Source organism: Ruditapes philippinarum, unplaced genomic scaffold (genome assembly GCF_026571515.1).
Source record: "Ruditapes philippinarum isolate M1 unplaced genomic scaffold, ASM2657151v2 ctg913_1_1_1_1, whole genome shotgun sequence".
Classification (NCBI taxonomy): Eukaryota; Metazoa; Mollusca; class Bivalvia; order Venerida; family Veneridae; genus Ruditapes; species Ruditapes philippinarum.
In genome coordinates, this window is record NW_026854943.1 from 63,632 (window position 1) to 85,254 (window position 21,623).

Genomic DNA, 21,623 nt, shown 5'->3' on the forward strand with positions numbered 1-21,623 from the left:
TTAAAAACATACCTGAAACCAAAGTTGCTGCTTTCAGCTTCTAAAGCACGTGTAAAATGGGTTAGCCAAAAGTCATAAGACGTAAGTCACAAATCAAAAGTCGAAAGTCAAAAGTAAAATATCCGTAAGTCGAAACTCAAAAGTGACCCTCCAAGTATGGAAGCACTGGAGGGCCCTTTGGACTTCTGACTTAAAGACTTTTGACTATTGACTTGGGAGTTTATGACTTGTGACTTCTGAGTTGTGACTTGTAATTTGTGATGATGCATTGCCGCTCATTTTAAGCCAGGAGATGCAACATGGCGGACAGCGATTGTCAGATGATGTAAGTTTTTTAGTTAGTTTGCTTGAATATTCTTCTTAAATAATGTAATTTAGCGATGTTATACATATCCATCACTAATCGGGCAATACAATTTGGATTGTCTGTGTATTTTTGTTTCACTAAGATCTAGATACGTTTACCATAAGAAATTAACACTCTCCCTCAATGTGAGAAAAGTGACTCCTTTCAAAGCCTCACGGGGGAACCGAATCTAACTTTCATCAATCAAAACAATCTATATTTAATAAACTTATAAGTACTAAGATTTAAACTTGCAGATAAGCTCGAGTTTTCAAAATATATACCAAAATCAGTTATTGGCTTCTTGTTAAGATTGAATTATTACAAAAATGCATTTACTGATATAAAATGATGATACTATGATAAGTGTTATACAAGAATCGTTGTAATTATTCTATACAAGTATATATATACATAATTATTCGACCACTATATATACATGTACTTAGAAAAGGTTGTGGGAATGATCGATTTCGTTTAGTGTATTAATACCATTCACAAAACTAAAACAAAACAAAGAAACACTCTTCTTTAAATGACTGATTATGCATAAAATACAATTACACCAATTTTATTTATCAAGGTTATTCATTTGGTCCTCTCCTGTATATGAGAATTAGATTTATCACTGGATTCGGGTTGGTCAAACACATTCGACGTTCCCAAATTTATAGTTAACTGTACATTACGGGAACAAAATGCCTCCTCAGATGAAAAAAACGGCATATTATATTTGAAAGCCAGGACAAGACCCAGGAGGCCATAAGTGACACAAAAACACTTTGGTTCAGCTAGCTAGTTGATCAGCTAGACCTTCTCAGTAATCAAAATAATGAAAAAAAACTTTGCTATCAGTAAAACTGTACAGAATACCGTTAGGGCCTTCGTGGTTGAACGTTATAATCCAGAGGGCGACAATGTGATAGTGCGACAACGCGATGGCGATAGTACGAGAGTACAGTGACGATAGTACGAAAGTGCGATGATGACAAAGCGACAATGCAATGGCGACAATGCGATGACGACAGTACGACAATGCGACAGTGCGACAATGCGATGGCGACAATGCGATAGTACGATGACAATAATGTAATAGTCTATAGCATTGTCGTCCTCATGTTATCGCGTTGTCGTCATTGTACTACCACCATCGTGTTGTCGCACTATCACATTGTCGCCCTCTGGAAATATTAATGTACAACAACGATGGCCCTAACGTTATTCTGTTTAATACTGTTGCTTTTCGCTTTCATAGATTCATGTAATTTTAAGGCTTATTGAAAGAAGAATTAACTTTGATAAAGTTAGTCCTTCTAAAACTTAAGTGATTTCAGTTTTAATAAATAGAAAATATGTTTGGGTTGTAGTGCCCCTACCTTCCCCATCGGTCATCGAGACTTGATTTTTGTTTATTTACCGTATGTATCCTGTTCTTTCCCATAATTACCCCCCCCTTAATAAGAATATCCATTGTATTTTAAAGATTAGAAACGGAATTTAATTTGCTATGTTTTTATTAAAACAAGTAAAACCATGTGTGATTATTATCTTCATACAGAATACTTTGTGTCTGGTTAAAATGGTTAGTATTAGAAAGGAATTCTGAAACTTCAAATTTTTAATGGAGAAGTTTCAAAAAGTACACAAAATCACAAAATATTATCTCTTGTGCAACAGTGATTAAATAATATTACTCCAGGTAAGCAATGTTGATAAAATAAAGCACAAAATGAAGCATCTTTCGAAATGTTTATCTTTTTGTAATTTACAGGACATAAATAGGAAACAACGTATAAAGGAAGTCATAGACAACATTAAAAATACAAAGACAAAGAAGAAAAAAACAGCCCCAACTACTAGTTCGCTGCTCCTAGAAATGGAACAAAATATAATACATACTGATTTTATTTTTACTTCAATTGTTTATTGTTAAATAAAAGTACTTTTTAAATCAATATTATAATAAATACTAACATTTTTAAAAAGATATTGTCATGTTGTGCTTTTAGAACACAATTGTGTTAATCGTCCTTGATTTTACATCCTGTAATTTATTAGCTCGACTATTCGAAGAATAAGGAAGCTTTCACCCCCATACGGGCGTCGGGCGTTTGTTTAATGTTTTTGTCCAATTTTTTCATACCACATCAATTATGTTCAAAGTCCCTTAAGATATCGCTTTGAAATTTTGCAGGACTTGTTAACCACCATGACCCCCAACCCCTAGATATGGTAGATAACTCAGTCAAGCATTTTGTTAAAATTGACTGCCTTGTCGACTAAGATGGTTTTTCATTTTAATACCAAGAACTAAGAATAGTCGAGTGTGCTGCCCATGACGCTCTTATTGTAGTTTCTTTATTCGCGTGAGCTTAAGTAGAAGCTTTGCTGAGATGCTGATATGTTGTCATATATAACAAAAAGAACCACCTTCCGTGTGCTGGTGTCTCGTATCTAAAGCTGTGCTATGGTCAATCTTAAATTTGCTAGAGTAAATAGGACTGATGGAATAAGAACAAAAAATCATAGTTTTGGTGCAAGACCTTGCCCTACAACGGGCGCTTTATACTAGGGCTAGATAGAGTCTAGTTGTTTAATCCATTTTGAGGGCTTATTGAGGAATGGTTGTAACTTAAAACTAGATAAAGAAGGAAATACAACTGTTTTTGCACCAAGCCCTCGAATAATTAAATTTTTAGTTGTATTTTATGATACACGTACAGCTTCATGGCGGTTGAATATCTGTTCCTTTGCCAATCCCCAAACCTGTATTAATTCCATGCATTTGTAATAGAGGTCGATACGTAAAAAGTCAAGACCACAAGTGTTTGAAGTCACTACTCACAAGTAGGAAGTCAAAAGTCACAAGTAGGAAGCTCACAAGTAAGAAGTCAAAAGTCACAAATAGGAAGTCTCTAGTCAGAAATACGAAGTCACAAGTCAGACCATTGTGCACGAAGTGTCATTGCAATATCGTTTAAAACGTTCTTAGCTTTACAAATGCGTCATCCTGGAAATTTTGAAGCTGACCTTACCACGGATAACTACCTATTCGCCCTAATAAGAGCCAATGCTTCTATAAGCGCCCATCCCTTCTTTTCCATTTGTAAGTGGTTAAGCACCCAGGATAAATTGTCTTAAAAGAAAAAAAATCAACTGACCACAATCGACATTTTAAATTTTTATGCATTTCCGCGGGCCTAGAAAATTTCACAATACAAGGAAAGACTGTAAATATTTCACATTTCAAAACCCATTGTTATGATTTGTCCAGTAAAACGGGACCACTTTAAATACGAGAATTTGCATAGCTGTGACTCTTACATATTGTATTACTTTTGTAAGACTAGACTCCTAATAAGCGCCCACCTGTCACAATTTTCTAAGCGCCCTGGGCGATTACTAGGAAGAATACGGTAGTACTGGCTAGATATCCTGTGCAAAGTTTCGTACTACAAAGATGAACGTGAGCAGTGAATTTATTTTAATAGCCAGATTCTAATTAACTGAAAGTTAAGTATTATAGGCCCTAGTAAGTCTGCCACACCTGCACAGACTAATTTTCGGTCTACACTTGTCACAGGTCCGTAGTTTTTTCTTGACTGAAACGTTTAACGGTTACAAACAGACCTTTGTGAGCCATGATGTATTTGAACGTAGAAATAACAATTGACTTTTCGTGACATATTCGTTTGTTACAATTGACTGTCAAAACATAAGAAAAATAAACATATGCCACTAACGTTATGAACTATAAAATATATTATACTATAGTTTACAACATCATCACGATCATCATCCTCAATATAGTTATCATCATCGTCATGATTATAATCATTATCATCGAAAATCAACTTCTGCTTATCATCAACAACATAATTATTTTAAATTTATAGTCGACCTTCATCATGAGGACAGCATCATAACAATCATCATTGCAGTCAACTTAATTATAATGATAATCATGATGATGTAGATGATGATGATCATGATGATAATGATGGATCGTGTTGATCATTTGTTCTCTCACAAAACAACTTTATGGCTTAAAAAGACTTCAGTCTTCATACGAGTTTGCCACTAAATCATTCAACTCCAGGAACGAATTCAATGCTGAATCCGCATCTACTGGCATTCTGAATACTTGTCTTTACAACAGGTCACATCACGTTTGGTCAACCACAGTACCTTAATCAGCACGCCCCCAAACGTTTCAGGTAAAAAATACATAATGTCAGGTTTTCCGTTATGTGCGTCGGAATTGTGCTGAGGTTCTAATTTCAAAGTACATTCCACTGTTGAGCAATTCTATCCAGGTGTTTGTATTAGGGTCATTAAACAAAATATTTCAAATTTTCACAATGTATCTGGTCGAGTTCATTGAAACGACCAGAATCGCACAAATCCTTAAAAAAGTTAATCCACCACTGTATTCCTTTTTGACGTAGCGTACCCCACCATCTTTCAAAGCGCTGGTTAGAAGTGCTTCTTCCAACAATAACGCTGCGACTACCAGCAAAGTGCTCGGTTGCTTCATTCCGAAAGTACTGCTGTAGAAGACAAACAACACTACATGTTTTCTGTTCCAGCATCGCAACGAAGTATGCGAGGTGTTTTTTCAATGCGCTTCAATGCATCCAAATAATATATCGCAATCAGTTTTGGATCTTTGTTCGTGTCAGAAACTTCTAACCAGATAACTTTCCTGCTAAAACCATCTACTGCTCCGTGTATACAAAATCTGAATGGTTTCAACTTATCATAACCATCTAAATGCCAAATATTGTTTGGCCCCTTTGCACAATAGAAACGTCTTTTAAGTCGATTGCTTTTCTCATTTCAACACCATTTGGATCTATTTGCCTTCAAATTATGTTCCATAACATTTTTATGGCTAACATCCATATTATGATTCACTTTCAGCCGGCGCCATATCGTCCGATTAACCGACAGGACTGTCCACTAATAATGCATTTCCGTGCCAATTACACGAACAACGTTTTTCAACTGCGATTACAAATGTACACCTCGACGTTTCAGGTTCAACTTCTTCAAGATTCTTTTCAGCTGACCGCAGTGACAAAAACAAAATACCATGCTTAAGAAAAGCAAAAATCCAAGAATTTCACTGTATTTTAAAAAACCTTGTTTTGAAATATTCTTCAATTAGTGATGCTTTATCAACATTCGGAGACGACAAAGGCAGGTAAGGCTGGCACCACACCAGCTGTTATCTTCAAACAGAGTGCACAGAAAACAACAAGCAAACACGAATTTCACATTTTGGCACCAACACAGCCATCTTCGCTTATTACTCACGTGCTCTCTCTTGAAGTGTGGTTTAATTAATTAATTTCACAACTTAGAAGTAATAAATCTTGAGTTAAAAGTCAAAACTCCCAAGTCAAAAGTCATTACTCTCAAGTCAAAAGTCATTAAGTCAGAAGTCAAAAGGGCCCTCCAGTGCTTCCATATTATCCAAGGCTTCCATACTTTTGTCTTATGACTAATGACTTATGTATTATAACATTCTGTATTAAGACTTGACAAAGAAGCGGCGAAAAAAAGTTCATCAAGTGTACTCATCATGGCTGACATTGGAGGTGTATCTGATAGTGAAAAAGAAGTTTACTTTGTGTATTTCATATGTACAAAGACACCGTGTAGTAATTACCAATGTTTTATAATATCAAATTTGAGATAGTACATCTTTTAAGTGATTTCGCACATAAACCTTAAAAAAACATTTTTAAATTTTACTGTTTCATTGAATCAGTGGGTGGAGCAATTCTTCTGTATCGTAATGTCAATAAGCGTGTTTTCGCTCGCCCCCGCCAATTCTCGACTTTTCGCATGGGTGGCAGCGGGGCGAAAAAACATGAATGAAACAAATCAGCCACCATAGTATGTCAAGGCGTTGCGAAATATTACGGTTTAAATTATAAAAATAATCATTATCGAGGACAGTTTATACAAAAGATATGCTATACTTCAATTCGATATTAGAAATATTGATAAATCCTACACAGTCTCTTTGTAAGTATGAAAAAAGTCATGTTTTGACTTCACACAAAGTAGATATGTTTTTTTTTTAAAATTCAACGCCCTATAGGTCAGATTATGAAAACATGGACATGTGATTAAAAAACTGGCAGTTTTTCTTAAGGAAGAACAAACTTTACTTGACCTGTAACAGGGAACGCAGCTTCCAATACACAATTTATTCATTCTTTTTTCAAATTAGACATATTCAGTAAGAATTTTATAGATTTCAATAAATTTCTGTTATCAAAATATTTTACTCAAGGATGATCATAGTATATCTTTAACCATTCTCATTGGATGTATAGGTAGGGCAAATACTAAGCAACTGGTGCTGTTACGTACGTCGGGTTTTTTTGGGAAAATTCTAACTACTACATGTAAATAAAATTTTAATGTTTTCCGGTATTTTAAAAACTGTTTTTGGGTTTAGGGGAAAAGATGCATAATTTGTCTTAAGACCACGGTGCCCATTCCGTGGGTTCCGGATTTTGAGCCCGGGTTTAAATGGGCCATTTTTTTCACCCTTGACATCAACCATGGATATTAATGCATTTTATAAGATCAAGAATTTGACCATTCAAAACCAATTCTGTTTGATGTTAACTTGATTAAAGTGAAGCTTGTTTGAATAGTCTAGTTCTGAGAAATGATAGATTTTGTTAAGCAATAATGGTATGAAACTGTTTTGAATATGTATAGCAAATCGAGGATACAAACAGGGAGGTATACCCGTAATAATTGACCAAGAAACGAAAGATATTGTTTATGTTGTGATACAAGAGATAATGGGAACCCCTTCTCACGCACTGACACTGGAGGTCCTTGGAAGATATTCAGAATATCTTTTTCTTTCCATGAACTTAACATTTACAATCTCTAAAAAATCATTTACAAATGATGCTTCGGGTTTTTTTTTAGATTTCTATTGGCATGGCCTATTCAAATCGTTTGCCAAGATTACATACATGTATTTAATACATTGGTTTATATTAGTTTTATTTAAAAAAAAACCCAGCTCTATTGAATCTGTTACATGTATGTTTGTATGTTACAGGAAAGAAAGCCTAGAAGAACGATTTTCAAGGTTGACATAAGGAGACGCAAGCTAGTTTTATTTGTTTACACCTTATTTGTGCTAGTTCAGCTGGGTCTTCTGTGCTATGTTACATACAAAGTTGAGTCATTAAGGTAAGTAAACCAAGAGAATGCCAGATCCATTTGATGTCCAATAAAATCCATGAGTTCACATGGTTGGTTATCGATATATTCACGAAGCCTATAGCACGTGACATTTTTAATCTGCTTGGAGCAAATAACAATATTTGAGCCGCGTCACGACAAAACCAACATAATGGGTTTGTGACCAGCATGGATCCAGACCAGCCTGCGCATCCGCGCAGTCTGATCAGGATCCATGTTGTTCGCTATCAGTTTCTCTACTTGTTATAGGGTTTGTAAGCGAACAGCATGGATCCTGATCAGACTGCGCGGATGCGCAGGCTGGTCTGGATCCATGCTGGTCGCAAACGCATTATGTTGGTTTTGTCGTGACGCGGCACATATATACTTAAAGGGAAAAGCAAAAATGCTTGTTTTTCTATCAAACCTTCTTTGTATTGGTTCCTCACTAGAATGAGCGGGCTCTACACCTTATACCATAAGAATACTGACATATCACAAAAGGAGAGTGGTGGCCTAGTGCAGGAACCTAGCTAAGATAAATATGTTTAAACTAATATAGAATTCAACCAAGCTTTGATCAACCCCTTAGTGATACAGTCAAACGCAATCACGTTTCTAAGACTCGGGAATGTTAACCATTTGTTTTAATCATCTACTAAGCATGCGTGATTGGCTGTTTTCTGATTTTTTTTATTTATTTATTTTTGAAGTGCTCCTGGTTCGCAAAGTAATTCTGCAAATGACGTTCCAACTGCTGCTTATCTCACCGATCCAGATGAAGGGGAAACCAAAATGGACAATATGTCCGATATGCAAAAGTTTTTCTTCAGTCAAGGTAAGACCCACATTAATGTTAAAATTTACTTGTAATGCTATGCACTGTATATTATTTGCATCCGATATTTACATTACAAATCATCCGCATTTAGATTTTGATATCGGTGTTCTAAATTAATTTGTCACAGAATAAGCTACAGTAAATAAAACATCAAATGGCCGCCCTTCGTATAGCCCGGTATAGCTAGCTCGAGGGTATGTAACACCGAACGTTTGGGTCAAACGCACTTTGCGGTCCGACCCCAAAGTGCGTCAACTTCACAGCGCACTTTGGGTTCAAACTCACTTTGGAATCAAAATACAGAAATGAACCCCAAAGTGCGTTGATATGCTACATATTTACGAACGTTGGGGTACATCGTTCTAAAAGTGTTAACCGGCTTCTGCTTAAATACTGAGTACTGACTTATTTTCAATCTGCAATCATGAAATATTTAAGGTGGTGGTTCAAGATTACCGTAGATACATAACTTTGCAATCATTGAATTTGATGTATCAGTAAAAATGTATAAATGTGTAAATGTAAGTATGGGGACTGATTTGTGCCATTCGTGTTTTCGCCCCGCGACTCCGCCAAGCGAAAAGTCGAAAATTGACAAGTAAAAATGGACGGGGCGCGCAGCGAAAACATGCTAATTAGCGAGGGCGCGGGGATAAAACTTTATCCCGCAGAGGGCGCGGAGCGAGATTAAAGAAATAAAACGGCGGGGTCGCTGTACGAAATCACGCTAAAAAGCGGGGTCGCGGTGCGAAATTAAATAAATAAAACTTCGTCGCGCGCCCCCGATAATTACCGTGTTTTCGTCCCGCAACCCCACCAAGCGAAAAGTCGATTATTAAGTTAAAATGGCGGGGCGCGGAGCTAAAACACGCTTATTAATTGGAGCGCTAATAAGCGTGTTTTCGCTCCACGCCCTCGACTTTTTATTTCTTAAATATCGCCCCGCGGGGAAGTTTTATTTATTCAACTTCGTCCCGCGTCCTCGCTAATTAGCGTGTTTTCGCTGCGCGCCCCGCCATTTTAACTTGTTAATTCTCGATTTTTCGCTTGGCAGGATCGCGTGACGAAAACACGAATGGCACAAATCAGCCACCATATGTAAATATTAATTTTACCACTTTTAATATCGCAAAACTTTTGACTATGAAAACAAACTAATTTAAATGTGTCCTAAAATAACAGATGTTTCACAGAGCAGTCTTTTCTGTCAGCCATTTACGTGAACAGTTTAGTTTTTGTGTAATATCAAACTCCAAATATAATTTAATGGGGAAACCGATAAATTGATAAATAAAATGTAGTAAACATCAATTTACTTTAAAAAAACATGTAAATCAATTTCTTTTTGGTTTAAACATATTTATTCCCGAAAGTATATATAATGTACATACAAATATATAACAAACAAAATATTTTTACACAATGGAAAAGGATGAGAATGAAAGACAATGTCTTATAGTATTCTCCTTTGGCGAACTGTATGGTTTGTCTTAAATAAGTTTATACGGGGAAGTCAAAGACCGGGCCCGCGAAGCGGGTCCGGGCTTTGGCATGCCCGGCTATAGACTACACGTGAATATTTAAAAGAAAATCAAATAAAAAACAATTAAAAAATATATAGAATTCTATACCTATCAATGAAATTTTCAGTGTCAGTCCTAGTTAGGCGCCGCCATTTACAATGTAACTCAATGATAAAAGGCGGTGTATTCCGATTACGGAACAAATCTCAACTTTTCGGATGAATAATAATCGTCGAGTGTTCCGAGTGAAAACGGAAGTGGGTACATATAATACCGAATGACACCTTTAAAACAGAAAAATGAAAGGATTTTTTACCGACTTCCCCGTTCATAGGCTTTGCCCACAGGCACGAGTATCGGACCTGGGAAGAAAAAATATGACCAGATTGATAAAAAAACCTGTGTTCATCTTAAAAGTGTCAAAAAAAAAAAAACAAAAAAAAAATGTAAATAATGACCCCCTTTAAAAATATACTATAAGTTAAGAGAAGGCCGGAAACTCCAGATTCGCGCCTACGAGCAAGGGATTCATTTCCCGGGCCGTTGTGAAAACAATTGGCCAGACAATTAAAAAAAACTTTTATCACTATTTCACGTTTATATTAAGCTTCAAAATGAGACCAACCCCAAGTCTCTAGCCCTTCCCGTTCATAAAATATCTATCAGGAAACGAGTGACTTCGTGCTAAAAATCCTTGGTAGACAGAATTGCGGCACAACAATTCGGTACGTAAACATAGACTAATACATGTATGTCAGCTGACTACGGGTCAAAATTACTTGAATTTACTTAATAATATTACTAAATACATTAAGTTGGACCACTCACAACCGTCAGTAGCATCTAATACACACGAGATTCGAGTTTCAAACATTTACACGGTCTTTCAATCGCTTTCTACGCCATTAGGCATCTTGTGTGAAACGTTGCGGTTTTCGTTGCTATTGGCCAATCAGAAGACTCGTTACAAAATATCGAACAGCTGATTGACAATGGCGTAGAAAGTAATCTAAAGACCGTGGAAAGGTTTGAAATTCGAATTTTGCGTGTATCAGATGCTACTGACGGTTGTGAGTGGTCCAACTTAATGTATTAAGTAATACGGGGAAGTCAAAGACCGGGCCCGCGAAGCGGGTCCGGGCTTTGGCTTGCCCGGCTATAGACTACACGTGTATATTTAAAAGAAAATCAAATAAAAAACAATTAAAAAATATATAGAATATTATACCTATCAACGAAATTTTCAGTGTCAGTTCTAGTCGGGCACCGCCATTTACAATGTAACTCAATGATAATAGGCGGGGTATTCCGATAACGTACCAAATCTCAACTTTTCGGATGAATAATAATCGTCGAGTGTTCCGAGTGAAAACGGAAGCAGTGCATGTAATACCGAATGACACCTTTAAAACGGAAGGAATGAAAGGAATATTTTAACGACTTCCCCGTTCATAGGCTTTGCCTAATTTCATATTATTATTTAGTAAATTCAAGTGATTTTGACCCATACTCAGCTGACATACATGTATTAGTCTATGTTTACGTATCGAATTGCTGTGCCGCAATTCTGTCTACCAAGGATTTTTAGCACGAAGTCGCTCGTTTCCTGATAGATATTTCATGAACGGGAAGGGCTAGAGACTTGGGGTGGGTCTCATTTTGAAGCTTAGTATAAACGTGAAATAGTGATAAAAGTTTTTTTAATTGTCTGACCAATTGTTTTCACAACGGCCCGGGAAATGAATCCCTTGCTCGTAGGCTCGAATCTGGAGTTTCCGGCCTTCTCTTAACTTATAGTATATTTTTAAAGGGGGTCATTATTTACATTTTTTGTTGTTTTTTTGACACTTTTAAGATGAACACAGGTTTTTTTTATCAATCTGGTCATATTTTTTCTTCCCAGGTCCGATACTCGTGCCTGTGGCTTTGCCTAATTACATATTAAAAAATATATAGAATTCTATTCCTATCTATGAAATTTTCAGTGTCAGTTCTAGTCGGGCGCCGCCATTTACAATGTAACTCAATGATAATAGGTGGGGTATTCCGATAAAGGAACAAATCTCAACTTTTCGGATAAATAATAATCGTCGAGTGTTCCGAGTGAAAACGGAAGCGGTGCATGTAATACCGAATGACACCTTTGAAACGGAAAGAATGAAACAAATTTTTTATCATGCAACTGCTATGGTAACTGCCCGATAACACTTGCCTGATAATTATTTTTGATATCAGGCCAGTAACCTGATACCAAAAATAAGCCCCTCCCATTTTAACGGAATTTTTTCAATTGCTTAATATATTCTCATTTTTATCAGCATGTGAATTCTACATACCCTTACAAGTCTTGAATCAAGATGCGATATTTATTCATTTATTATTTTGATTTCGATTTCAATTACAAGCGAATAGTTTTATGAAGTGACGTCATAATTTATATTGCAAATGATATCATCGATGTTCACGTCATACTATACTGGCATGCGAGCAGTTCCCGTACAGAAGCAGTACCCGTATTTTTCATTTAAACGCTTGATTTTTACTTGCATTCTTCAAAAATTCATTTCAAATCAAGCAGATACATAAACGAGACAAAATCTAAGTGTCAGTTCGGCAGTACGTATATAAAGTCTCATTTTAAATCACTTTCACCTGTGCGTCGTCAAAACGTGACCTTGTTTTCTCTGGGGGATTCCGTCCTTGCGCGCATGCGCAAAAATACTTACACGTGAGGCTTGTTAAAGGGTTTTCCACTAATACCACCTGTTTACAAATAAGTAGGCAATGTGATGAAAAATTGTTTAATTATCAGAATGTTGACCAATATTACTATAAATAATAATTTTATGGCTTTGATGCGTAAAATATCATGCATACAAGCATGTTACTGCATATGAATGCGTTGGGGTAACGGTACCGGGTAATAGATACCCGCGTTTAGTCTACGCTCTATTTCCTGAATTACATCTATTTATCTCTTAGATAATGGTCTCTTCAACAATTGTAAATGAAAAATAGGTCCGATATAATAAAATTGTATAATTATAATGGGTTAGATTTTATGTACGGGAACTACTTCTCTTCATACAAAATAATGGATAATTTCGGTACCCCATATGAGGCCTCATAAGTAAGGGTTATTCTATGTTTAGAACATGATGGAATTTCCATGATTTGTGTGACGAGCCGAATATTGATGTGTAACATTCAAATATTGGTGAGTGAGCGTAATAAAAATAACTATGATTTTTTACGGGAACTGCTCGCATGCCAGTACATGTAATCATAACAAACAGGATAGACGATTTTCTTTGAGAACTTGTGAATGTTTACCCTATTTCGCCGGATTATTTAATAAGTGAACAAATTGTTTCATTTAAAAAATAAGACGCATGTTTGTGTAACACGTTAGCTTGTGTTTGATTGCCGATTTGTTTTTTGTTTGATTGAAATTATCGTGAACTTTTGATTTTGAAAATTCAAGTAAAGTTTATGTGATTCTAAGGGAATTTTTGGATCGATGTTTAAATTAAAGGTAAGAATTTTATCGTGTTAGGCCTAACATTCTGTTGTATCTTTTATCAAAGTCGAAAGAAAAAATGGCCGCCATTTACAAATTCTAAGTTTCAGGGGCGGAGGAATTTGTTTTCAAGAATTATTTCTTTGAACAATAATCCCCTTGCAGTGGCGTACCTACCGATACGCCAAATACGTACGGGCGTATGAAAAGAAAAAAAAAGAAAATTTCAAATCGGACATAGATCGATCAACATATTTGTAGCTCCTAATTGATTCTTTATGTATGCTGAGAATGTTTCCTAATTCGAATATGTGTTACCTATTTTGATAATGTGTATACACAATTTTAGTGAGAATTGATCTATCGTTGTTTCAGTCTGGAATCCCTGTAATAAAAGTTTTTATGGAGGTATCGTTTAAATTATCTTAAGATTTTAATTTATAATATCCTACTGTATGCGGATTCTATTAAGGACTCCGAAAACAAAAATGTTCGGCCTTTCTACAGAGCCACGGAATGACGAACACAATGTAAAAAAAATATGATATGAATAATTTCTTTGTAAATTTCTCTTTCTGCAGGTTGAATCATTGAGTTATCAAAATAATCAATGTTATAATGCAAATTAACCCAAATAATGATTATAAAAAGTCAAATTCATTTACAATCATCTTTCCCGCAGAATCAAAATCAATGAAAACTGAACATTTATTTCATTATTTTACATTTATATGCAAAATTAAGTCTTGTCTGCAACTTGACATCTGTAGCACAATGGAAGGGAGTTGACAATATGTAATTCTTTTTTTATATTTAACCTTATAGTTATAAGTTATTATATCATTTCTAAGTTAGTAACATTCTTTCATCTTATATCAATTTTATTCAAAACCATTGCCCACATCTATCGTCCCAAACCATAGTCAACTTATATTTATTTGACCTAAAAATATATCAATATATAAAGTTATTTCTACCGTCTTATTTTATTGACTATAGAAATAAATTGCAACCTACTGTAAACAATGATATATATTATTAGTTATAAAGATTGTTGACATGTTATATGGCCCTATATAAACGGCTTTTTGTAAATATAACCCGAGCCGCTAGGCGAGGGCTATATTGCAAACAGCCGTTTATATACGGCCATATAACCTATCAACAATCTTTATAACGAATTTATAATACAGCAAACATCATTTTTTTTGAGAAAAAAGTAAGATTTCTTCATGAATCGACAACAGCCGTGTATATAAAACTATATAAACGTCACGATTATCCAATGAAAAGCGACGTTACAAACGTGCAGTATTATAAAGTCTCATCTATACATATTGAAGTACGTTATTATGACGTTAACGTCATTAACATTTGGAGTGCGCCGCTATATAGAATTTAATATTGTTGCTATGTAGAATTAAATATTGTTGTCATATAAGAAGCTACTAACATGAGTTTTTCTGTGTTTATTTGTTATTTATTCTTCTAAGCAATGTAAGAATCTCAAATGTATTTTACGCAACAATGAAAGTCCACGAATTTTTGGATAACCCCCGTACATAGTCTCATCTATACATATGAAACATAGATAAATATACAATATGAAACATAGATAAATATACAATGAGAACAACGTATACCTATATAAGAGATAATAAGACACATCATGTCCCGATTCTTTTATTTTCACCGACTTCTGATTATATACCAACATGCTTTTATGTGCGTTAGTCATTTAACAATGTACTGAACTAATTTAAACATTTCGGATGAAAATTGAAACAAAATAGTTGAGAAAAACATTGTTAAAGATAAAAATTATTTTCTTTAACATTGACATAATGCACATTTGGAAATACTTTTATAGGACTTAAATGATCTCGCGATACTACAATTTAGATGTGAATACGATAACCTATTGTTACACAAAAACATTTAAGCTATTTTGTTTGTATTATCGTTATACAGATTATTTTAAATAATATTTTCCTTGATTATATCTCATGTTACGGTATGGTGAAACCAAAGAAAAATAACAAGGAAAAAGACTTTTTAGACCCATCTTCATAACAATAGAGACACCTGGCTATGTTTAGTTTTTTTTCTGATACACGGTAGTAAATAACTTTTTTATGAATCATTTAAGCCAGTGTAAAATCTAGACTGTGCAATTTCTCTTACATTCAATACATGTACTTGATGTTACTTTCATAACTATAGATAAAGACAATTTTTAAGTAGTACAATCCCTGGTAATAGCAAAGAGCTATCTTTGATATAAGTCTCGACCAAAGACCTGACATACTCAAAATAAGCCAAGGTACGCTCCAGTAAAGCATATTTTCCTTGATTATATCTCACGTTAAGTTATAGTGAAACAAAAGAGAATAACAAAGAAAAAACTAAACTTGTTACAAAAGGAAATAAAACCCATCTTTTTTACAAGAGAGACACTTGGCTATGTTTTGTTTTTGTAAAAGCAAATTTTTTTTAACTATTTCAAACAGTGTACACGTTAGACTACGTGTTATTTCTATTACATTCAATTTATGTACTATTTTCATAACTATAGATAAAGACAATGGTAGTACAATTAGCTTAAATATCCCCTAAATCCTTAGTTAGTGCACATAGCTATATTTGATATATAAGTCTCTGGCGATCCTTCGGCCAAAAACCGGCACTCGGCGTACACTCATAATAAGCAGAGGTACGCCCCTGCCTTGTTTTATGAAATTCGCTATTTTAAAGTAGATTATTTTGTTATTTTGACAGTTTATTGTTACAAGCCTCGCCCTTTCTAGCCCATATCAGCCTTGCCTGATAAAATTGATATCAAAAGACAGTAGCAAGTTATTCTCTATTTAACGACTTCCCCGTTCTTAGGCTTTGCCTAATTTCATATTATTTTTTGAAAATAAATATGAAATATAAATATGAAAGTGGGCGGAGTCAAAACTCATATTTATTTTAAGGGACTTCTTTCGCCATTTTGTTTGAAAAATCTGAGAAATACAAAAAAACTTTTTGTTGAATTTTGCTTTGAAAACTATCTAGAATAATAATATCTGTCATATGTTGCGGTTCGGACCGGAATATCCGTCCCGAGGGGACCCGCCCATTGGGCGGTAACGAGGCTTGCCGTGTTACCGCCCATGGGCGGGTCCCCGAGGGACGGATATTCCGACCCGAACCGCAAACATGTTAGATATTTTTTCTTGCATATTCTGCCATATTATTTCATATTTAAAATGGTTTACCTCAATATGATATATTTTCATGGAAATTAAAGTCATTTCATCAATAACTATTTTCTAACAATAGCGTATGAACTTACAACTTAAATAACAACGGCGAAATGACGTCATCCTTAGCACATATTTCCCTTCTAAAACTACGTCATTTTAACGCGGTTCATTCATAAAGCGCGCTAAAATGACGTTGTTGTTTGGCACGCGACTCATCTGGCTCCCCCCATGCCAGATGAAATTTCCGGCATGGGTAAAACTCACGGAAACGCCAGTCTGATATGCAAGAATGATAGAAAATGGTCTATCTTAGAAAATAAATCCGAACACCAATATCTTTAATTCAGTTATTAACGCTATACAGACGTTTAAACAGTTGTTTACGTGACGTCACAAGGTAGCGCCAAATATCGCGTGCAAGACAAGACGTAATAATATATTGCTGCGCGCTGCAATAATAATATCTGTCATATGTTGCGGTTCGGACCGGAATATCCGTCCCGAGGGGACCCGCCCATTGGGCGGTAACGAGGCTTGCCGACTTACCGCCCATGGGCGGGTTCCCGAGGGACGGATATTCAGGTCCGAACCGCAAACATACACTTAACAAAAGTTCTAACCGATCATTTTTTAAATTTTGACTATTTTACAACGGGTCAATAGATCCTTATTAAATTTTGCAGTTGTGATTTTTGTGTCATTTTCTACCGATTTGTGGAATGAAAAATAATTTAATACGGTTCAATGCACTCACGCGGGAGGCAGGGAGCGGTTTACACATTTGGGCACGAAATTTTTGTGCAGAGCGTGGTGAGTATTAAATTTTATATTGCATAAATCCTTGTTAACTTTACAAGTGAAAAAACATAAAATATGGCACGAATGATGATGTAAGATCGTGCCGTAGCAGTTGGTATGTTGAATGCTGGAGTCTCTATCAGACAAGTGAGTGGTTGTTCATAAAAATATTTTTTTTTAAATATCGATAAAGTATTATTTAAGTAGAAAAAGTTCATAATTTTATTATTCTCAATGTGTTCATTCTCTTCGAAATAAAATAAATGTCGGATCTATTGATAAATTTCTTTTTCATAAAAGCGAACACTCAGGGTGATCGGTTAGAACTTTTGTTCAGTGTATGTCAGATATTTTTTCTTGCATATTCTGCCATATTATTTCATATTTAAAATGGTTTACCTCAATATGATATATGTTCATGGAAATTAAAGTCATTTCATCCCTAACTATTTTCTTAAAATAACGTATGAACTTACAACTTTAATAACAACGGCGAAATGACGTCATCCTAAGCACATATTTCCCTTCTAAAACGACGTCATTTTACCGCGGTTCATTCATAAAGTGCGCTAAAATGACGTTGTTGTTTGGCACACGACTCATCTGGCACCCCCCATGCCAGATGAAATTTCCGGCATGGGTAAAACTCACGGAAACGCCAGTCTGCTATGCAAGAATAATAATATCTGTCATATGTTGCGGTTCGGACCGGAATATCCGTCTCGAGGGGACCCGCCCATTGGGCGGCAACGAGGCTTGCCGAGTTACCGCCCATGGGCGGGTTCCCGAGGGACGGATATTCCGATCCGAACCGCAAACATATGTTAGATATTTTTTCTTGCATTTTCTGCCATATTATTTCATATATAAAATGGTTTACCTCAATATGATATATATGTTCATGGAAATTAAAGTCATTTCATCCATTACTATTTTCTTACAATAGCGTATAAACTTACAACTTAAATAACAACAGTGAAATGACGTCATCATAAGCACATATTTCCTTTCTAAAACGACGTCATTTTAACGCGGTTCATTCATAAAGTGCGCTAAAATGACGTTGTTGTTTGGCACGCGACTCGTCTGGCACCCCCCATGCCAGGTTAAATTTCCGGCATGGGTAAAACTCACGGAAACGCCAGTCCGCCATGCAAGAAAATTGCAGTTGCGTAGCAAGCAATAGGTTTCCTAACCATTTTTCTTTGATAATGAAATTAAATAAAAAGGTTATTTTTCGTTTTTCGTGAAATATGGTATACATTTTCACTCAACATGATAAAATGCCACATAGTTTCAATCGCCGTCCCGGCTCGTGAAAATATGTGGCATTTTATCATGTTTCGTGAAAATATATTCCATATTTCACTCAAACGAAAAAATACCCTCTTACTATATAAACTTTTATCACACACCCGTGCCGATTTTGCGACTCCGTAAATATGGTATTGCACGGCCGTGCATATATTTTGACGTGACGTCATTAGCGTTATACAAACATAGTGTAAAGACGCGCTAAATGTTAGCGTTATACTATAGTCGCGACAATGAAAAATGACTCTTATTTCACTTTAAACGGTCTTTGTTTTGGGTTATGCGATAAATAGAATATTAAATTCGTGTAATTTCAATACTGAATTTATTGCACTCGTTGAATAAAATAATATTATGCTCGCCAGAGGCTCGCATAATATAATTTTATTCAACTCGTGCAATAAATTCAGTATTGAACTTACACTCATTCAATATCCTCTATATATATAATAGATTAATAACTACAAGTAGCTGTCACCATAGTGAGGTTTATGAAGGTTTATAAGTTAAGGAGGAGTGTTCTGTGGACGGCATCGTACGCACAGCACTCGAAAAAGAAATGTTGGGTAGTTTCAATTTGCCCACAATTACACAAAGGGGTAAGAGAAAGGTTTTTTTAAAAACAGGCGGTGATTTAATGCGCTGCAGTTCGTTCGAAGCCGAGTGTGAAGGACCTGTAGTTTACGACTACCTGTATTTTGGTGTATATTTTCTGTCCTTGTTTAAGACAGTTTTAAATGACGATATTGTAGGGCTGTTTCTTATTATAACAGGCAAGTTGTTCCAATCACGAATAACTAATGGCAAGAAGAGTAGTCCTTGATGTAATTCCTCTGATATCTTCAGAGTTTCGTAAGCTGTATCGGGATTGATCTGGATTTGGTATTAATGATGAGAGATAATCTGGAGTTTTGTTCGACTGCATATTGTAAAACATAATTTCTTTTGAACTTATTAAAAATAATTTTAATAAATATTATTCTCCTCGAATGACGTCACGGAATGGAGTCGGCGACAAACTCAGATCGCGGGAAATAATCAGAAAATGTTGAATTATTCATCCACAGCTATACGCGATTTTAAAAAGTTATCGTTGGTATTTGATGCATTTATGTATTGTTTATCGAAATGGCCCGTTAGATTATTTTGATTGTTCGGCGTAAATTATGTTGGGGTGGGGAAAAGGCGTTTCATTCCTTGTTTTTATTTAAACTGTATAGGGGACATATTTTGGATATAATCATTAATATTGAAAGAATTTCAAGTTCCTGTGTACGTACTGAATTCACCAACATTATATTCTCCTTTATCTGCTAAAGATGGTATAAACATCAAATAACACGCGTCAGTAATTTTTGTGATTTAGCGTTTATGATCCATAAAATATTTTACATATATATGTACTAGCAATCGTTTTTTCAGGAATAATGATTGATCATAAGATAAGAGATTGCACTGGTATAGAGGCAAAAGTGTCGTTCCCTAACATTGATTATGCCTTCTTTGGATATGACATTTATCGGGGCTTTCCGCTGGCAGACTCACGTGACCCAGGGTTTACTCATCCTATTTTCAAATCTGACTATTCTAATATGCAGCAAACGGCAGACTGTAGATTTGCTTTACCTAATGGATATATCGCAGTTGCTAGTGTCTCATGTGTAACCTCGTTTTCCTCAACGGTGCTGGAAACTAGGAAAGAATTACAAGATGTTTTATCGACAATGACAGAAGTTAGTGTAGGTTATAAGGCTTTTGCGTTTTCTTCAAGTTTTGGATATAGAAAAATGACCTCTACATTGGAGAGAAAGAAGTCCGTTTACATAATATCTTCGGCTACTTGTGACTATTACTTTGTGAAGCTGCGCAAACAAATGCCACCATCATTTGATGATGATTTCCTCATTTGGCTGAGCAAACTTGATGCTTCTGACTCTATTACAACATACATTGAGTTTATGGATAGGTTCGGTACACACTTTTTATCAGAGGTCACGTTTGGTGCCAGATTTTCAAATGAGTATGAAATGTCTTTAAGCGACTACCAGTCTATTAAGGAGACTCAATACAGTGCTAGTGCCCGTGCATCTTTTACTGGTAAGGTAAGTATTGGTGCTGGGTTTAGTTTAGAAACAAGTCAGCGACAAGCTGCACAAGAGTTCTCGGAGAGAGTAGAAACCCACACCAAAACTGTTGGAGCAGCCCCGCCTTCAAATGGAGACGCACTAACTTGGGCTTCCGAGGTGAAAGATAACCCTGTTCCTTCTAAAATTATCTTAAAAGATATTGAGGATCTGTTTGTACCAGAATATGTTGCTTCACTTGGAATTGATTATGAAACAATTCGGTTTAACATCATTAAGTATAAGGAGGATTACAGACGATACAGAGCAGAAAACAATCCAGAGCTTTCATTTCCTGATCCATATAATAAAACAGGTAAATTGCTTATAAAATGATTATCTTATTACTTGTATATGTTTTATCACAATTATTTTAATGTGCTCATTTTAAAAGTTTTTTTCGGCAAAAAATAGGCTAAATGACTGACCTTAATCTTGCGTTCAGTTATAAAACTAATCACCAGAAGTTAATGCATTCCATATTTGACATAACTGTACTTATTTTACCCCTAGGGGCGTCCCTGGCCGAGTGGTTTAGGTCGTTTACCTTACCGTTGTGGGTGAGAAATCCGACAGGGACTTTGAATTCTTTCATGTGAGGAAGCTATCCAGCTAGCTTTCGGAACGTCGGCGGTTCTTCTCAGATACCCGTTCGTGCCTGAAATAATGCTCGGAAGGGCATT

At 35.5% G+C, this 21,623-nt stretch overlaps 1 protein-coding gene across 2 annotated transcripts in view; it reads left to right on the plus strand.

The window, feature by feature from the left end:
* The window catches only part of LOC132741549 (uncharacterized), a 71,912-nt gene that overhangs the window by 45,067 nt on the left and 5,222 nt on the right, over nt 1-21,623 (plus strand). The window contains exons 2-4 of one of the 2 annotated variants that reach the window (XM_060729740.1): nt 7,446-7,579; nt 8,284-8,408; nt 20,240-21,256. In XM_060729740.1, the coding sequence (XP_060585723.1) occupies nt 7,446-7,579; nt 8,284-8,408; nt 20,240-21,256 (1,276 nt within the window). Of the gene's footprint in view, nt 1-7,445; nt 7,580-8,283; nt 8,409-13,181; nt 13,470-20,239; nt 21,257-21,623 lie in introns of those variants that run through there. The other variant, XM_060729741.1, reaches the window with a different exon arrangement.